We start from the raw sequence: 17,490 nt of genomic DNA, 5'->3' as shown, positions 1-17,490 counted from the left end.
GTGAGAAAAGACGGAGAGATTTGGAACAGCTGCGGCAAATTCCCAAATGATGTCCCAATTTTTAAGTTGGAAAATCTGGTCACCCTACTGTAAACCTTACAGTAAAAATGAAGAGGTCAGAAAACACCAGCAGCATGACCATTTCAAAACCCTACTTATGATCAGATTTCCAAAATACGCCATTGGAAAAACAGGCCAAAGAACTTTCATCGACCGGGAAACTGATGTTAAAACATAGGAATGTCACGGTGTATAGTCGGGGTAGACTGAATACAGGGAGATGCCGCACATTTGGCCCTTGTTGCGTGCCATCCGGATGTAGCCGTTCTCTCCCCATTGTTCTCCCCAACTAAAAATGAGGAGAAAAAGAACACAAAGCAAAAGCATTAAAGGCAGAATTTGTGCAAGACAAAGAGCATGGACCAAACGTGTTTCAGAAAGAGTTAATCCTCATCGTCCTTTATTCAGGCTTTTAAGACTGAACCTTGATTTTCTTTTTTGTAGTATAACTTTAAACAACTTGTGTGTCTATCGAATGTTTGCGTTAACCAAACAGCAGCGTAAAACTAAAGTCACCTGTTTTTGATCAGCCAGTAGTCGAGCCCAGACTTGTCATCCGTGCCATAACCTACGAGCAGCACTCCGTGGTCCAGGTCCTGTGGACAGTCAGGATTGTAGTACACACCTGAGGGAGGAGAATACAGAGGAACAATGAAAAATCAAATTGACCATGAGTGCTGTGTCCAGGCATAAGTATATTTCCATGATGTGTGTTGTGATAAGTGTATTTCAAATTCTGTTTCATAATTTCGCCTTTTTTTTTAGTTCATCTCTGAGTAATGATGTATGAAAAGTGGTGAATGCATAATCTAATGCAGTAATTCTTTTAGTTTAGTGTAGCTCTCATAAACGAACAAAGGTGTAAATAAAGAGTTAAAAGCAGACCTTCCATACACCTTACTAACCTAGTTGAAATGTCTTTCTCTGAACTCTTTACAAATGTGTCTAAGGATGGCTTTGAATTTCCCCCATCTCAATGACTCAAAGACTGAAGTGATGACAGCGTCAGCTCTGTAGAGCAGGGGTCCTCAAACTACGGAGATGATTTACTCCGGCCCCCAACTTGTAGAGCACAAATCCCAGAGTATGTCAAAAACAAAAGTAAGTCTCTAGCCTATTCCTGTGTGGAGTTAGGATATTTTAACTAAACAACCAGTTTACTCATTCCAGCCACTAGGGGGCAATTTGAATAAATACAAAATAATTCCACGTGTCCAGCAGAGGTAAGAGATATAACATAAGAGATCAGAATATAAACACATTATAGCCACGTGGTAAATGAAGTTTACTACCACAGAGTGTGGAGAGAATGAATAATGACTACAGTGTTACTTTGAGAAAGTTGTGTAAGAAGTCCTTACTTTGGTCACATTACATAATGATGTTTTATTTGAAAATAAAAATAAATGGAAATTAAAACAAAGTGTGAAGACTTGACTATTTTTGCAAGCCACTACATTGAAACAAATATGTTCCTGAATCAAGTGCTGATCTTGTGGATATAGTCGTGGGGACCCGTGCAGGCGAGTAATCTCTACTTCACAAAGAGGCATTTTGGTCTGGGTCATGCAATTCTATGTTATAGCCAGCCCGGTCCGGCCCCCCATCACAGTCAGGAACAATAATGTGACCCCCAGAGAAAAAAGTCTGAGGACCCCTGCTGTAGAGTTTCACGCTATGTTCTAATATGATATTATCTAAACCGGGATTTGGGTTTTTAAATGGATCCTGAAAGCTTGGCGGCCATGTTCGCTTGGTTGCCAGGTCCAGCTTCTTCCATCTGAGGCAGTGGGGCCAAAGTAAAGCACCTTCTGTCACGTGAGCACTTTGAAACAGTAATCCATGCCTTCATCACTCCCCGGCTGGATTACTTTATTTATTTATTTTGGGGTGAGTCCTGTATTTCCTGACTGCAGAAATTTGAGCACATCACCCCAATGTTATCTTCTCTTCACTGGCTGCCTGTGCATTTTAGGATCCATTTTAAATGGTTTATATTTGTGCTTAAATGGTGCTGCCCCTTTGTACCTCCCTCTGTGCTCCTCAAACCCTTCTTGGTCTCTTAGGTCGGCAAATCAGAAGCTCAGAGGGGACCGGGTTTTTGCAGTGGCAGCACTGAAGTTGTGGAATGCGTTGCCTTTATTTATAAGACAGGCCCCTTCTGTACCTGTTTGTAAATCTCTTTTTAAAACTCGCCTTTTTAGTTTGGCGTTTGGTACACCCTAAGAAGTTGACATTTTTAAATTTGCCTATTTGTTTTTAGGAGTAATTTTAACTGTTTTATGTATTTTAAGTTTATTTGTATCTTGTAGCACTTTGGTCAACTTGGTGGTTTTTAAAGTGCGTTAAAAATAAAGTTGTAAATGATACAGTATGTTCATCATCATAAAGAAATCCTAACCTACTAGCTCATATTGCAAATATAACTTACCAGACTCATACTGCAATATGTCAATGGCAAAGAGGGCAATCGCAATTGGCCCAATGGTAGCACAGGCCTTCTTCAGAGAGAGCTCATCCTTGTCCACATAATGGTATGAAGAACAGTTCGCAGCTCTGTTTGAGACGCTGTAGCGACAGGAACCATCCTAAAGAGGTCGCAACAATCAAGATAAAAGCTGTTAACCAGTGTATTTTCATCCGATGCTTGTGCAACAATAGGTGCATGTAAATACTGTGTTGGTTAAGACAAATTAGTGAACCTGCAGTGGTAATAGATGGGAGCAACGTCTACGTCACATGTGTTACCGCCCCTTTTTTTATTTATCAAATGTGAAAAGGAAGTAGCAGAAGTGACCTGTTGCTGCAGATAATTTACAGAGAAGACGTTTAAACTGAGCAGCCAAACACACTGTGATGATGACTTGTCAGTGACAAATCTTAAAGGAATAGGCCACCGTTTTTACATACTAAAATATGTTCTTACCTCACTTTAGACGTGTTAATATATCCCCGTCTGGTCTTTGTCCGTGCGCTCTGTCACGCAAACGGAGCACATACGCAGCCTCTCCCACATGTCACATAGCTCCGAAAAAGCTCACGATAGAAGCTACCAAGCTCTTCCACGTGTTCCCTATTTAAATAAAGTTATGTGAAGTGTTTTCATGCAAAGTATATTTACACAGAAATGTAGCATGTCGATTTTATAAGCAGATAAAGAGGGGGACTATATTGTGAGGCGTAATGATACGAGGAGCACAGCGTCCGCGTAGTAACTCCTAAAGACTTCCCCCGCTCACTTCCGTCAATAACCTTTAGGAGTTACTGCGCGGACGCTGTGCTCCTCGTATCATTACGCCTCACAATATAGTCCCCCTTTTTATTTGCTTATAAAATCGACATGTTACATTTCTGTGTAAATATACTTCGCATGAAAACACTTCACGTAACTTTATTTAAATAGGGAACACGTGGAAGAGCTTGGTAGCTTCTATCGTGAGCTTTTTCGGAGCTATATGACATGTGGGAGAGGCTGCGTATGTGCTCCGTTTGCCTGGCAGAGCGCACGGACAAAGACCAGACGGGGATATATTAACACGTCTAAAGTGAGGTAAGAACATATTTTAGTATGTAAAAACGGTGGCCTATTCCTTTAAAAATTGTGTGAAACTTTTTCTTTTTTTCTAATGACATTACAGCTTCAGTGTTTAGTCTGTCCCAGTCATATTATCATTAAATTAAAATCATACAGCCTACGATGCAGTTTTGTAGCTTTAGAGCGAATGGTTCATGGTTCATTCCTCAGCTAACCTACCAGCTGCTATTGCTAACATTAATGTGCGTTTTAAAACCCAAAGAAATCGTTAACTAGGCCAAACTGAGCATGTTTAATGAGTCTGAATATTTACAGATTATAGACGTCACAGAGGGCAGAATACACGACCACACTGTGGAGCGGGTTCCCCAGAAAGGAGCAATCGATAAACTCGCTTATAGAATTTCCTCAAAACATTTAAAAATCTTCCAATTGTCTTTTGACAGTGCGTTGATGTGTCCTTAATCAGTTTCCTGTGATTCTGAACACTGGTTTGAAATATTTTATCCTGAGAACAAGAGAAATGATCATGTTTCCACATACAGACCAATGCATTTTTTAACTCTCGATTCCCCCAAAAGGGGCGTTGCTCAGCAAAAGATCACAGATGTTGCTCCCATCAATGGAGAGTCAGGACATTTCCTGGAGGCCTTTTTTTTGCGGCTAGCAATAGCATGCTAAAGCTAGTGTCACCTAATCAAGACTGGGTCAGAAACTATGAGAAAGTGGAAGCTCTGCAAACCCGAGAAGGCAACAGGTGCGTAAAAGAATAGATGACTTAACTTGTAAAAAAGCTCCCTAACACTGTCTCACTCTCACTTCGCTTTTATTGCAGGAACGTTTCATTCACTCTGACCTTCATCAGACTTTTGAGTATGATGAAGGTCACAGACCCCTTCATCTTTGTCTGCGCAGATACTAATTTACAGATTTGTTATCATGTCTACTGAACAGAGCTGAATGTTTGGTCATTGTACACTGGAGGTTTGCTCACCACGCCCTCATAAGGGTAGGACGCTTCAGAGTCGATGCCTTGATTGTCAATGACGTACTCAAGCGCTTGATGCATGTATCCACCTCCACATCCTTCATTTCCATATTTGTCTGAACAGTCCACCAGGTTCTGTGGGCTGAGGTCCACCAGTTTCTTTTTGGTCTTGGCCCAAAGCCCCTCCAGAGCTCCCACAGTACTGAAGGCCCAGCACGATCCACACTCGCCCTGAGAAATCATTAAATGTGGTTTTGAACATGAACGAAACAAAGTCATCCAGTCACAGGGTGTTTCCTACCTGATCCTTGACACTGGTCACGAGGCCATGTTCCCTCCAGTCCACAGTGTCTGGTACATCCTCATCTCTGACATGGAGAGGGGTTGGTGTGATCTTCAAGTCCTTGGGGAGCCTCAGGTTGGCGTAGAATTTCAGTATCTCTTCTTTAGTCTGTGGGAGTGGCAAAAGACAGGTTAAAAAGTGAAAGTGACCAATCAGCATAGGGCGAGCACATGGGTCCGAGAGCACCTCACTGACCCGTCACTGATAACACCAGTAAACAGCTTTGGTCATCGACCTGGGTTGCAGGTTCTATAGTGTGATGATGTCACAGGACACAGTGGGGGCAAGGGCCAGTTTTTCTTATTAACAGCATTACACGTTCACAAGTCGTAGCTAAAACGAAAATGTATGAACGACAAAAATGATCATTAATATCAGTCACACTCCTCAAAAATGAAATATTTTTTCCTCTATATGACATTATAGGCCTTTAGAACGCTGTGATGTGACCTGAAGCAGCAATAGAATTAGATGGAGCTTCAAACTGTGTGTTAAAATAAATGTACCAGGTCCGACAGGTGGTTGAGGCCCAGAGTGTAGGTTTGACGGCCCCGAGACGCCTCCAGGTTGTGAGCGTTGATGTGGTTCACGTTCTTCTCCCACAATGCTCTGCGGCCGAGCTCCTCCACCTAAACCCATTGCACAGACAAGAATTTCATGAAAAGTAATTCATTTTCTTTTTCTTTTTTTAATTAATTTATTGATTTATTTAATTCAAAAGTGACATCCAACAATCAGAACAACCGCCTGGCCCATACAGTATGAATGAAACGGAGCAGAGGAGAAGAACAAGTCTTATAATAGCTGCCCCTTTTGCTACTTCACATTTTACATGTTGTCTTTTTTTATACATTCCTGAGCTTGTGAGCTGTATTTCCCCCATTTAACTGCGGTCATGTGGAGAAAGTGGCTGTGGGCCTGAATACATTTTAGATAATATATATTTTCCTATTCTTTACAAAGTCCTGCTTTTGAACAGGTACAAAAGCGTGGAGCTGATCAGGTGAGAGAAACGTAAGGAGCCCCAGCTTCAGCAAACAGTGCCAAAATTAGCTCGGACGGAATGAAATAAAACTATCGGGCATTGATGTCCTGCCTCAGAGCAGCAGAGCCACAGGTGACTGAGGCCCCGCCCACTGGAGCTCTGTGAAGCACAGACCCACGATACAAAGAAAATGATTTGATCATTCAAACATCAATATCAGGCTGCAAATGATAAAACTGCCACACGTCTATTTGAAACTTTTCTTTTTTTTTCATATGATGGTGTTGGTGCTTCAGTCGTGTTTATGAGAAGTCGCGATAATAAGGTTTGTCCAGAAGAGGTCAGTGTTCAGACAGAATGAAGCAGCTCAGAGACTTCGAAGCTTACAACACTTTTTTGCTAGGAAATCCTCAAAGAAAGAAATCCAGAAATAAATCCAGAAAGAAAGAAATCCAGAAAGAAATCCAGAAAGAAAGAAATCCAGAAATCCAGAAAGAAAGAAATCCAGAAAGAAATCCAGAAAGAAAGAAATCCAGAAAGAAAGAAATCCAGAAAGAAAGAAATCCAGAAAGAAATCCAGAAAGAAATCCAGAAAGAAATCCAGAAAGAAATCCAGAAAGAAATCCAGAAAGAAAGAAATCCAGAAAGAAAGAAATCCAGAAAGAAATCCAGAAAGAAATCCAGAAAGAAATCCAGAAAGAAAGAAAGAAATCCAGAAAGAAATCCAGAAAGAAAGAAATCCAGAAAGAAATCCAGAAAGAAAGAAAGAAATCCAGAAAGAAAGAAAGAAAGAAATCCAGAAAGAAAGAAATCCAGAAAGAAATCCAGAAAGAAAGAAAGAAATCCAGAAAGAAAGAAATCCAGAAATCCGGAAAGATAGAAATCCAGAAAGAAATCCGGAAAGAAAGAAATCCAGAAAGAAAGAAATCCAGAAAGAAAGAAATCCAGAAAGAAAGAAATCCAGAAAGAAATCCAGAAAGAAAGAAATCCAGAAAGAAAGAAAGAAATCCAGAAAGAAAGAAATCCAGAAAGAAAGAAATCCAGAAAGAAAGAAATCCAGAAAGAAATCCAGAAAGAAAGAAATCCAGAAAGAAAGAAAGAAATCCAGAAAGAAAGAAAGAAATCCAGAAAGAAATCCAGAAAGAAAGAAAGAAATCCAGAAAGAAAGAAAGAAAACCAGAAAAAAAGAAAGAAATCCAGAAAGAAAGAAAGAAATCCAGAAAGAAAGAAAGAAATCCAGAAAGAAAGAAAGAAAGAAAGAAAGAAAGAAAACCAGAAAGAAAGAAAGAAAACCAGAAAAAAAGAAAGAAATCCAGAAAGAAAGAAAGAAATCCAGAAAGAAAGAAAGAAATCCAGAAAGAAATCCAGAAAGAAAGAAAGAAAGAAAGAAACAAAACCAGAAAGAAAGAAAGAAAACCAGAAAGAAAGAAAGAAATCCAGAAAGAAAGAAATCCAGAAATCCAGAAAGAAATCCAGAAAGAAAGAAATCCAGAAATCAAGAAAGAAATCCAGAAATCCAGAAATCCAGACAGACAGACAGACAGACAGAGACGTTTTTCTTCATATTCAGTTATTTACAATATTCAAAATACAGAACCTTTAATTACTATTGAAGCCATGTACGTATATACCACGTATGTCATAACCAACACTCCAGGAATCTTGCATATTTTATCATCTCTGGGATGTGCTGACATGGTCAAAGACTAAACGGATGGATTAAAGATCACGCACATCACAATTTGGCCCTTCTCCAAATCATGAGCTAAAACATTTTTGTCTGTCTTCACCTGTAGCTTGTTAAAGGGACTATAAGGAGTTTAAAAATGTTAAAATTAAGTATTTTCCTCCCCCTACATGTTCCAGCCATGTCCTAATGTGTAGAATGAGCTCAGACCTGTTCACCACAACTGCCTCTAAAATCCTGTACGGTCACTCAAAAATGTGTCACTTCGGCCCGAATTGCCGTCATGCACGAGCTTAATATAGAAGGTGCAGCTACACATATGGCCTGAGGTGGCAGTAGTGAGTATAAAATGGCGAACTTGCTTCCAGCCCCTTTAAGATATTTATATAAAAATTGTAAATTATTTTTTCTTTTTTTTTTGCTTGTCTTTTTTTTCATATCCAAGGGTAGAACAATACGGCAAAACAACAAATGACTGGCAAACCTCATTGTGGTAATTCTTCTGGTACGTCTTCTTCCACAGCTCCCAGTGCTGGTCCAGTCGTGAGTCGAACTCAGCCAAAACCGGCGCACAGAGACAAACCAACAGCCACACTCCCAACATCCCGCCTGGACAACACACACCATCACCATTAGATCACAGTTCACCCACTGCTTCTCAATTTAAAAAGGGACGCCGCCCATCACCTGCTCCTTTGTATACAATTCTCTGTTACAAGAGGAAGATTCAAATTTCAAGTCAAGTGAAAGTACTTTGGGAAGTAGAGAGTACAAACGTGTTTAAACAAAAGGTAAACAATAACTTTGCGTCTTCAAAAACACTCATATTGCGCCCAAATTCCCCACCGGTACGGCAACACCACGGGGACAAACACTCTTCCTTGTTGGGAGCCAGCGGCATTTGACGGTACATGATGGCACAGCAACACCTACTGTTCAGGAGTGAGTGTTACACATGAGGATTTAAAAAAAAAACCAAACACATGACGGGAGCTCACTGCCTGTAGGCCAGAGTAACTCCGTATTTGAAAGCTAAGACCAACAAATCTGATGTACGCTGATCTTTTTCCTTGCGTTGTTGCCGCGTTGTCATCACTTATTGACATTTTTTAAATAGCTTTATTGTCATTTTTGTTGTTGTCACATTTATGCCACTTTTGTATCGATTTTTGCACTTTTTGCTTTGTGCTCACTTTTTGTTGTTGTATTTTTGCCACTTTTTTGTTGCATTTTTGTGGCTTTTGTTGCATGTTCGTCACATTTTTGCCACTCTCTCATTGCTTTTTTTGGTCACATTTTGGTCGCTCTTTTGCCACTTTTTTTCCGAGAAGCTTTTGTATTTTGGGGTAAAGCCAAAACTGAAAGGAAAGAAAATGTGCCTGCTGGGTCCGGTGGGAGCTAAGCGGTTAAGAGGAAGTGTACTTTTGCGCTCTCAAGGGCGGACTTCAAAATATGTTGATCAGCAAGTCAGACCTGAGTCATCAGACAACATCCCATAATAAAGCAGTTACAAAACAGTATCTCGAGGCCCCAAATGGACACGTTTACTTTCAGTTCAAGTGCAGGCCGGGTTTTTCATATGCGGTTCTATTAGGAGGACGGAGAGGACCAGTGTCATGAGGCAAAACATAGGGTTGTACAGCAATGACCTGTTCATGTTCCTTTACAGTATAAAGCCTATAGGTAATCTATAGGTATTCAAGTCAGGCTACTTATGCAGGGCCATCAACAAGTGACATGTATCCACTTTCTTCTTTTGTTGCATTTTTTACATATAGGTGAAGGCGAATAATGAGCAATGCTTGATTATTTTCCACTCTATGTTTTACCTTATACTTAGCATGTTTCAACTGTGTTTACTACGTAGCAGTCAGCCATTTCCTAGCCATCTCACAGCACCAGTAATTATGGAAAAAAATGTTTGTTTTAGCTTTACATCATGTTATTATGTCATTCCCTCATTAAAAACATGCCTGAAGTGTTGCCTTGGCACATTCACGCATTTTTGAGTAATCTGTAAAAACTCTGATGGCGGCCATTTTAGGGATAGGTTTGCCTGAGTCCTCCTAGGAACGCCCCCACCTCCTGGAGACGCCTCCGAGCTTTCGTCACCAGTGTGGAGGGGGCGTGTCGGAAAGGGTCAGAGCGTCTTAAAGAGACAGAGGCCTATTTCAAGACATTCACTACAGCCATTTTAGGAGAGCAATTTTATACAAGGCAGTTATTCTAATTTACCGCATTTACAGACCAACAGAAGGTTTGGTCATCATTGTAGTGTGATATAGACTGGTGCTATGTGATTGAAAAAAGCATAATACCCCCACTTTAACATTTTCTCCAGTTTGACTTTACCCGAATCTAAAAGCTTCTTGAAAAAATAAAAACAAATAGAGACGAAAACAAGGATGGAAACGCAACAAAAGAGCGACCACAACGTGACAAAAAGCCACAAATGAGCGACAAAAAAGTGACAGAAACGCAACAGAAAAGTGACGCAAAAGTGACAAAAATGTGGCAAAACCGCATCAACAAAGCAATAAATAGAAAGTCCAAAAAGTGAAGAAAATTCATGTATGCGTGATCTAAATGGAAGCTGCTCCACACAGTATTTTGTTGTCAAATCCTAAATTCTAGTAAGGAACACTACATTGGAGCCTGTATCTGTACTTTCTACTCCACTACAGTTTGAAATAAGGTTAAAAGTAAAAGTATTTTATTTTCAAAGTGACCTCTCTACGATGAACGATGGTTTAGTCTCACTTCCCAGTTTAGACTTGGTTTAGTGGTTCACCCCTTAAGACCATCTGGTTCAGACCTGGTTCAGTTCCCGTTTTTGACCTGGTTCAGTTCCTGTTTTTGGCCTGATTTAGTAGTTCACTCATTTTGTAGGTATGTGGATACAATTTTCAAACTCAATAGAAAGGCAAATAAACAGTTTGAGTGGAAATATGCAGCAACCCCCAACAATATGCAATGAAATGTGTGTGTATATAGTTCAAAATCAGCATCTCTCTTTAGTCCCGCCCATTCCATTGAAACGAGCATTGGAGTGTGGTAATGAGAGTGGACAGAAAGTGGGGAAAAACGAGTATAAAAGTGGAGCTGAGTAGCTGAATGGTGTTGGCACAAAGGTTTATCTCACGTGCATTGGCAGGAGCGACACAAATTGTGGGGGAGTTTGAAAGATCACAAAACTTTGAGCAGCAAACGACAACAAGACACTCTTCATGTCCACCTCCTTCCACAGAGTGTCCACCTCCTTCTCCACAGTGTCCACCTCCTTCCAAACAGTGTCCACCTCCTTCTCCACAGTGTCCACCTCCTTCTCCACAGTGTCCACCTCCTTCTCCACAGTGTCCACCTCCTTCCACACAGTGTCCACCTCCTTCCACACAGTGTCCACCTCATTCCACACAGTGTCCACCTCATTCCACACAGTGTCCACCTCATTCCACACAGTGTCCACCTCCTTCTCCACAGTGTCCACCTCCTTCTCCACAGTGTCCACCTCCTTCTCCACAGTGTCCACCTCCTTCTCCACAGTGTCCACCTCCTTCCACACAGTGTCCACCTCATTCCACACAGTGTCCACCTCATTCCACACAGTGTCCACCTCATTCTCCACAGTGTCCACCTCCTTCTCCACAGTGTCCACCTCCTTCTCCACAGTGTCCAACTCCTTCTCCACAGTGTCCAACTCCTTCTCCACAGTGTCCAACTCCTTCTCCACAGTGTCCACCTCCTTCCACACAGTGTCCACCTCATTCCACACAGTGTCCACCTCATTCCACACAGTGTCCACCTCATTCTCCACAGTGTCCACCTCCTTCTCCACAGTGTCCACCTCCTTCTCCACAGTGTCCACCTCATTCCACACAGTGTCCACCTCATTCCACACAGTGTCCACCTCATTCTCCACAGTGTCCACCTCCTTCTCCACAGTGTCCACCTCCTTCTCCACAGTGTCCAACTCCTTCTCCACAGTGTCCACCTCCTTCTACACAGTGTCCATTCCTTGTCCACAGTGTCCACCTCCTTCTCCAGTGTCCACCTCCTTCTCCACAGTGTCCACCTCCTTCTCCACAGTGTCCACCTCCTTCTCCACAGTGTCCACCTCCTTCTCCACAGTGTCCACCTCCTTCCACACAGTGTCCACCTCCTTCTCCACAGTGTCCAACTCCTTCTCCACAGTGTCCACCTCCTTCTCCACAGTGTCCACCTCCTTGTCCACAGTGTCCACCTCCTTCTCCACAGTGTCCACCTCCTTCTCCACAGTGTCCACCTCCTTCCACACAGTGTCCACCTCCTTCTCCACAGTGTCCACCTCCTTCCACACAGTGTCCACCTCCTTGTCCACAGTGTCCACCTCATTCTCCACAGTGTCCACCTCCTTCTCCACAGTGTCCACCTCCTTCCACACAGTGTCCACCTCCTTCTACACAGTGTCCACCTCCTTCCACACAGTGTCCAGCTCCTTCCCCACAGTGTCCACCTCCTTGTCCACAGTGTCCACCTCCTTCTCCACAGTGTCCACCTCCTTCTCCACAGTGTCCACCTCCTTGTCCACAGTGTCCACCTCCTTCTCCACAGTGTCCACCTCCTTCTCCACAGTGTCCACCTCCTTCTACACAGTGTCCACCTCATTCTCCACAGTGTCCACCTCCTTCCACACAGTGTCCAGCTCCTTCCCCACAGTGTCCACCTCCTTGTCCACAGTGTCCACCTCCTTCTACACAGTGTCCATTCCTTGTCCACAGTGTCCACCTCCTTCTCCACAGTGTCCACCTCCTTCTCCACAGTCTCCAACTCCTTCTCCACAGTGTCCACCTCCTTCTCCACAGTGTCCACCTCCTTCCACACAGTGTCCACCTCCGTCTCCACAGTGTCCACCTCATTCTCCACAGTGTCCACCTCCTTCTCCACAGTGTCCACCTCCTTCTCCACAGTGTCCAACTCCTTCTCCACAGTGTCCACCTCCTTCTCCACAGTGTCCACCTCCTTCTCCACAGTGTCCAACTCCTTCTCCACAGTGTCCACCTCCTTCTTCACAGTGTCCACCTCATTCTCCACAGTGTCCACCTCCTTCTCCACAGTGTCCACCTCCTTCTCCACAGTGTCCAACTCCTTCTCCACAGTGTCCACCTCCTTCTCCACAGTGTCCACCTCCTTCCACACAGTGTCCACCTCCTTCTCCACAGTCTCCAACTCCTTCTCCACAGTGTCCACCTCCTTCTCCACAGTGTCCACCTCCTTCTCCACAGTCTCCAACTCCTTCTCCACAGTGTCCACCTCCTTCTCCACAGTGTCCACCTCCTTCTCCACAGTGTCCACCTCCTTCTCCACAGTGTCCACCTCCTTGTCCACAGTGTCCACCTCCTTGTCCACAGTGTCCACCTCCTTCCACACAGTGTCCACCTCCTTCCACACAGTGTCCACCTCCGTCTCCACAGTGTCCACCTCCTTCTCCACAGTGTCCACCTCCTTCTCCACAGTGTCCACCTCTTTCTCCACAGTGTCCACCTCCTTCTCCACAGTGTCCACCTCTTTCTCCACAGTGTCCACCTCCTTGTCCACAGTGTCCACCTCCTTCTCCACAGTGTCCACCTCCTTCCACACAGTGTCCACCTCCTTCCACACAGTGTCCACAGGATTTGAAAGGTGTTTATTAAATTCTTGCATATTGAAGTTAAAAATAAAATTTTGAATTTGTTACTGCGGCAAACCAGGACCTTCAGCACGCACTGGGGCGGTTTGCAGCCGAGTGTGTAGCGGCCGGGATGAGAATCAGCACCTCCAAATCCGAGGCCATGGTTCTCCACCGGAAAAAGGTGGCTTCCCCTCTCCAGGTCGGTGGGGAGTCCTTACCTCAAGTGGAGGAGTTCAAGTATCTCGGGGTCTTGTTCACGAGTGAGGGACGGATGGAGCGTGAGATCGACAGACGGATCGGTGCAGCGTCAGCAGTGATGCGGTCGCTGTATCGGTCTGTCGTGGTGAAGAGGGAGCTGAGTCGGAGGGCAAAGCTCTCGATTTACCGATCGATCTACGTTCCCACCCTCACCTATGGTCATGAGATTTGGGTCATGACCGAAAGGACAAGATCGCGAATACAAGCGGCCGAAATGAGTTTCCTTCGCAGGGTGGCTGGGCGCACCCTCCGAGATCGGGTGAGGAGCTCAGCTACCCGGGAGGAGCTCGGAGTAGAGTCGCTGCTCCTCCACGTCGAAAGGAGCCAGCTGAGGTGGCTCGGGCATCTGTTCCGGATGCCTCCTGGTCGCCTCCCGCGGGAGGTGTTCCAGGCATGTCCTAGTGGGACAAGGCCTCGTGGAAGACCCAGGACACGGTGGTGGGACTATGTCTCCGAGCTGGCCTGGTGTCGCCTCGGGGTCCCCCCAGAACAGCTGGAGGAAGTGTGTGTGGATCGGGAAGTTTGGGCATCTCTGCTGAGACTGCTGCCCCCGCGACCCGGCCCCGGATAAAGCGGAAGAAAATGGATGGATGGATGGATGGATGGGTTACTGCGGCAGTAAATGAAGACCGATTCTCTCCATTTCTACACAAGACTGAAGACAATTATCCTGACTACGTGACTAGTGAGTTACTGTGGGAATGACCGTCTCATTTCAGCCAAACAGGCCATTTGCTGTCCAGCTCTAAAAATGATCCGGGCAAAACCCGGTCACAGATATTGGAGACAAAAATGGCAACTCCATTTTAGAAATCTCCACATACCTACATTTTGTAACCTGGTTTAACTAAAATCATAAAAAAAAAAATCCTGCACATTAAACTCCGAAATCCTTTTTACTTATAAAGTACATTTTACAATGCATACTTTTATACTTTTACTTAAGTAAAGTACATTTTTGGTCCAGTATTAGGACTTTTACAAATAAATAAATTAAATATTGATACTTCTTCCACCACTGAAACAGCCTAGCGTAACCTGTATTTACCAATGAGCCAATTCACCACTTGGACATGCATGACTTACAACGTAACGAACTGTAGTGAAAGTACGCTGTACGAATGGTATTTGGAGAGCTCAAACCCACGCACTGGGTGAAAAGACCGTATTATTTAGGCAGTATATTCTCTATGTTTCTGCTGTGAGTCGTGAAAAGGAGAGCGCGCGCTTACCTGTCCAAGTGGAAAGCATCTCTGACGGGGTTTGGGGTTTTTCCGGCGTTGTAAAAGTCACGTGGGTGGCCCCTCGGTGCGTGCTTTTTGGAGATCACCTGACGCACGGATCAGTCGGAAGTGTAGGGAGGCTGTGGTTGAAATGCGCGCTCACGTCGACGCGACACCGGTGCCGCTCGGGGAGACGTCACGCAGTTTATTCATCAACAAACACGAGTTCAAACCCTGATAAAACCATTGCACCGTGTGGTGGTCTCACGCGCCTGGGCTCGCAGCGGCAAGTGAAAGAGGAGAGGAGGAAGTGAAAGAGGCGAGAGGGGAACAGAAAGAGGAGAGAGGAGAGAGGGGGGAGAGAAAGAGAGAGTGAGTGAGAGCGAGAGAAAGAAAGAGTAAGCGAAAGAAAAAAGAGAGAGAAAGAAAGAGAGAGAAAGAAAGAGGAAAAGAAAATGAAAGAAAGCGTAAGCGAAAGAAAGAAAGAAAGAAAGAAAGAAAGAAAGAAAGAAAGAAAGAAAGAAAGAAAGAAAGGAAGAAAGGAAGGAAGGAAGGAAGGAAGGAAGGAAGAAAAGATGTGGCTGCAGAGGAGGAACAGAAACTGGTTCTGGGGTGCACCAGCTATCAGAGGTGTGTAGTAAAGTGGGTGGAGTTGCCGAAATATTTACTCAAGGAAGAGAAACGTTACTTTTTTACCTATGTATCTCTGTATTTGTCTTGTGTCACCGTACTGCCTCACATGAGCTAACCTACCCCCCAGCTGCCCAGACTGTAAGAACTACATTACCGAGGACTTGCAAATGCTCGCAAAATCACTCTATGCACACCTCACTACACACCACACCTCCACACATGTCTTAATTACGGTTTGTTTTGTAATGTCCTATATGATATGTATTTAAGCGTTAAAAAAAAACCCAAACCAAACCAAACCAAAAACCAAACCAAAAAGTGTTAGCCTGCCATCCACCACACAGATCTTACACATATTTCTTACACATATTTTCCGAAATGATAAGGTCTTAGCTTTCTAATGAGGCATTGCATGGGGTTATAGTGCGTAAACAAACACGCAGAAAAAATAAAGAGACAAAAAAGCAACGGAAAAGAGACAAAATTAAAGCCGCAAGCGGCATCGAACGGCCCTCGCAGGCCGTGCCTCCTTTAGCGCCTCTATTGCCGCGTCATGACTCTACCGAGGGCGCCAGACTGCATTTTATTGCCCTGATGTGCCATTAATCTTTGTCAGCAAACATCAAAACTACATTTTTCTCCTCTCCATTTGAATAATGGCTCCAACCTGGCAACCTCTAGCGCGCCCATAATCTTTTTAATTTCACAAGTAGCATCAAACGGCCCGAACGGGCCGTACTTCCATGACCACTGTCCACAAGCTCCTGACAGGGGGCGCTAACGTGCTGTAATTTTGTATAATGTGAGATTTATGTGTCAGCCCCATTAGGATAACATGGGGGGCCCCAGGCGTCACTATGGCAACACCGTACAATACGATATGGGTCTCATTGGCTTTTTTGATCGGGATGCCATCACCTATTTTTACAATAGGCCCTTGCGACGCCAGGCTGCTCGGGCCTAATAATGAAGGGGGGAAAAAAGCAATTAAAAACACAACAACAATTTGACAAAAACGGGATTAAAAAAAGCAAGTATGTGGAGTGTTTTTCCAATTCACTTGTAAGATGTGAATATTGTAATTGCTTGAACCAGACCGGAAGAGTAGCTGTCCATTTTGGACACAGCTAATGGGGATCCAAATAAATAAACAGACATTACTGAGTTCACACCAATCTCTCTGTTTTGGCCAATAACATTCCCTCTCACTGTAGTTGCCAAAGATATTTAACATCTTGTACTTGCTATAAAACTGCAGGACTGAGTTCATCATGTGACTCCTAAAGAGCATCATAGCATAATGCTAGTACAGTAGCTTAATCCGATAGTATTCTGGTTATCCTAAAGTTGTTAAACTTAATTTGTTCCATTTTGGTCTTAAATAGTCATGAAAATGTATAATAGAATTTAAAAAAATGTATGTAAAAATGTAAAGTGAAAAAAAAAGAGCCATGGTACAGCTCTGTTAGCTGCTCTCTACCATAGCGATATTAGCCAAATCTTGAAAGTGTCCGTCTCCTAATGTTTCTGTGTGAACTCCAGTATTTTTACCTTTTAAAATCTCCACTAGTTAATTATGAAAACCCACTAAATGAAATTATGGGTTGTGATGTGACATCATCGTTGCCATGGGGACCAGTGTGTTAACAGTATATAAGGCTCAGAATTCTCAGGGCTCAGTTCTCACTTGGACTTCGAGTGTCACTGCTACTGTACTGGTGAGTATCATTTTAGCATGTTCTGCTTTAAATACTGTCTCCACATTCATGTGTTGGTAAATTAGAAGCAGTTTAACCGACAAATGTTTCATATTTTTCCAGGTTTGTCAAAGCAACTGTGGAAATTGTTGAAGATGGCTCCGTTGGACTTCGCTCCGGACCACGTCGTGGACCTGCAGGTTGGAGGTAAGTTTCCCGAACATCCTTACTTATTATTACTTACTTGTTGTAGAATATGACAGGTTGTGAAAGATAGTTTTCCTAAGAAGTCTGTTTGAGCTAGGCCATTGTAAGGTTTAGATATGTGCTAACTGACATTAACACTAAGCTAACGTTAGCGATTTCTTCGGACAATGAAAAGAAAAACATTGTGAAAACAAGTCAAATGTAGAAAATTATCAAAGCAATTGCAA

At 43.5% G+C, this 17,490-nt stretch overlaps 1 protein-coding gene across 1 annotated transcript; it reads right to left on the bottom strand.

The window, feature by feature from the left end:
* Positions 1-214: 214 nt before the first annotated feature.
* On the bottom strand, positions 215-14,890 carry LOC306967052 (cathepsin S-like). The gene is made up of 8 exons (XM_079561955.1): positions 14,736-14,890; positions 8,083-8,207; positions 5,433-5,555; positions 4,885-5,034; positions 4,590-4,814; positions 2,492-2,648; positions 577-685; positions 215-349 (listed from the first exon to the last, which is right to left on the bottom strand). Exons 1-8 carry the CDS (start codon positions 14,752-14,754, stop codon positions 244-246), a joined length of 1,014 nt encoding a protein of 337 aa, XP_079418081.1. The 5' UTR covers positions 14,755-14,890; the 3' UTR covers positions 215-243.
* Between the last annotated feature and the right edge of the window lie 2,600 nt (positions 14,891-17,490).

This window comes from Gobius niger (assembly GCF_951799975.1).
Source record: "Gobius niger genome assembly, chromosome: 8".
NCBI lineage: Eukaryota > Metazoa > Chordata > Actinopteri > Gobiiformes > Gobiidae > Gobius > Gobius niger.
The sequence above is the reverse complement of the archived record's forward strand: the minus strand, read 5'-3'. Positions and strand labels throughout refer to the sequence as shown.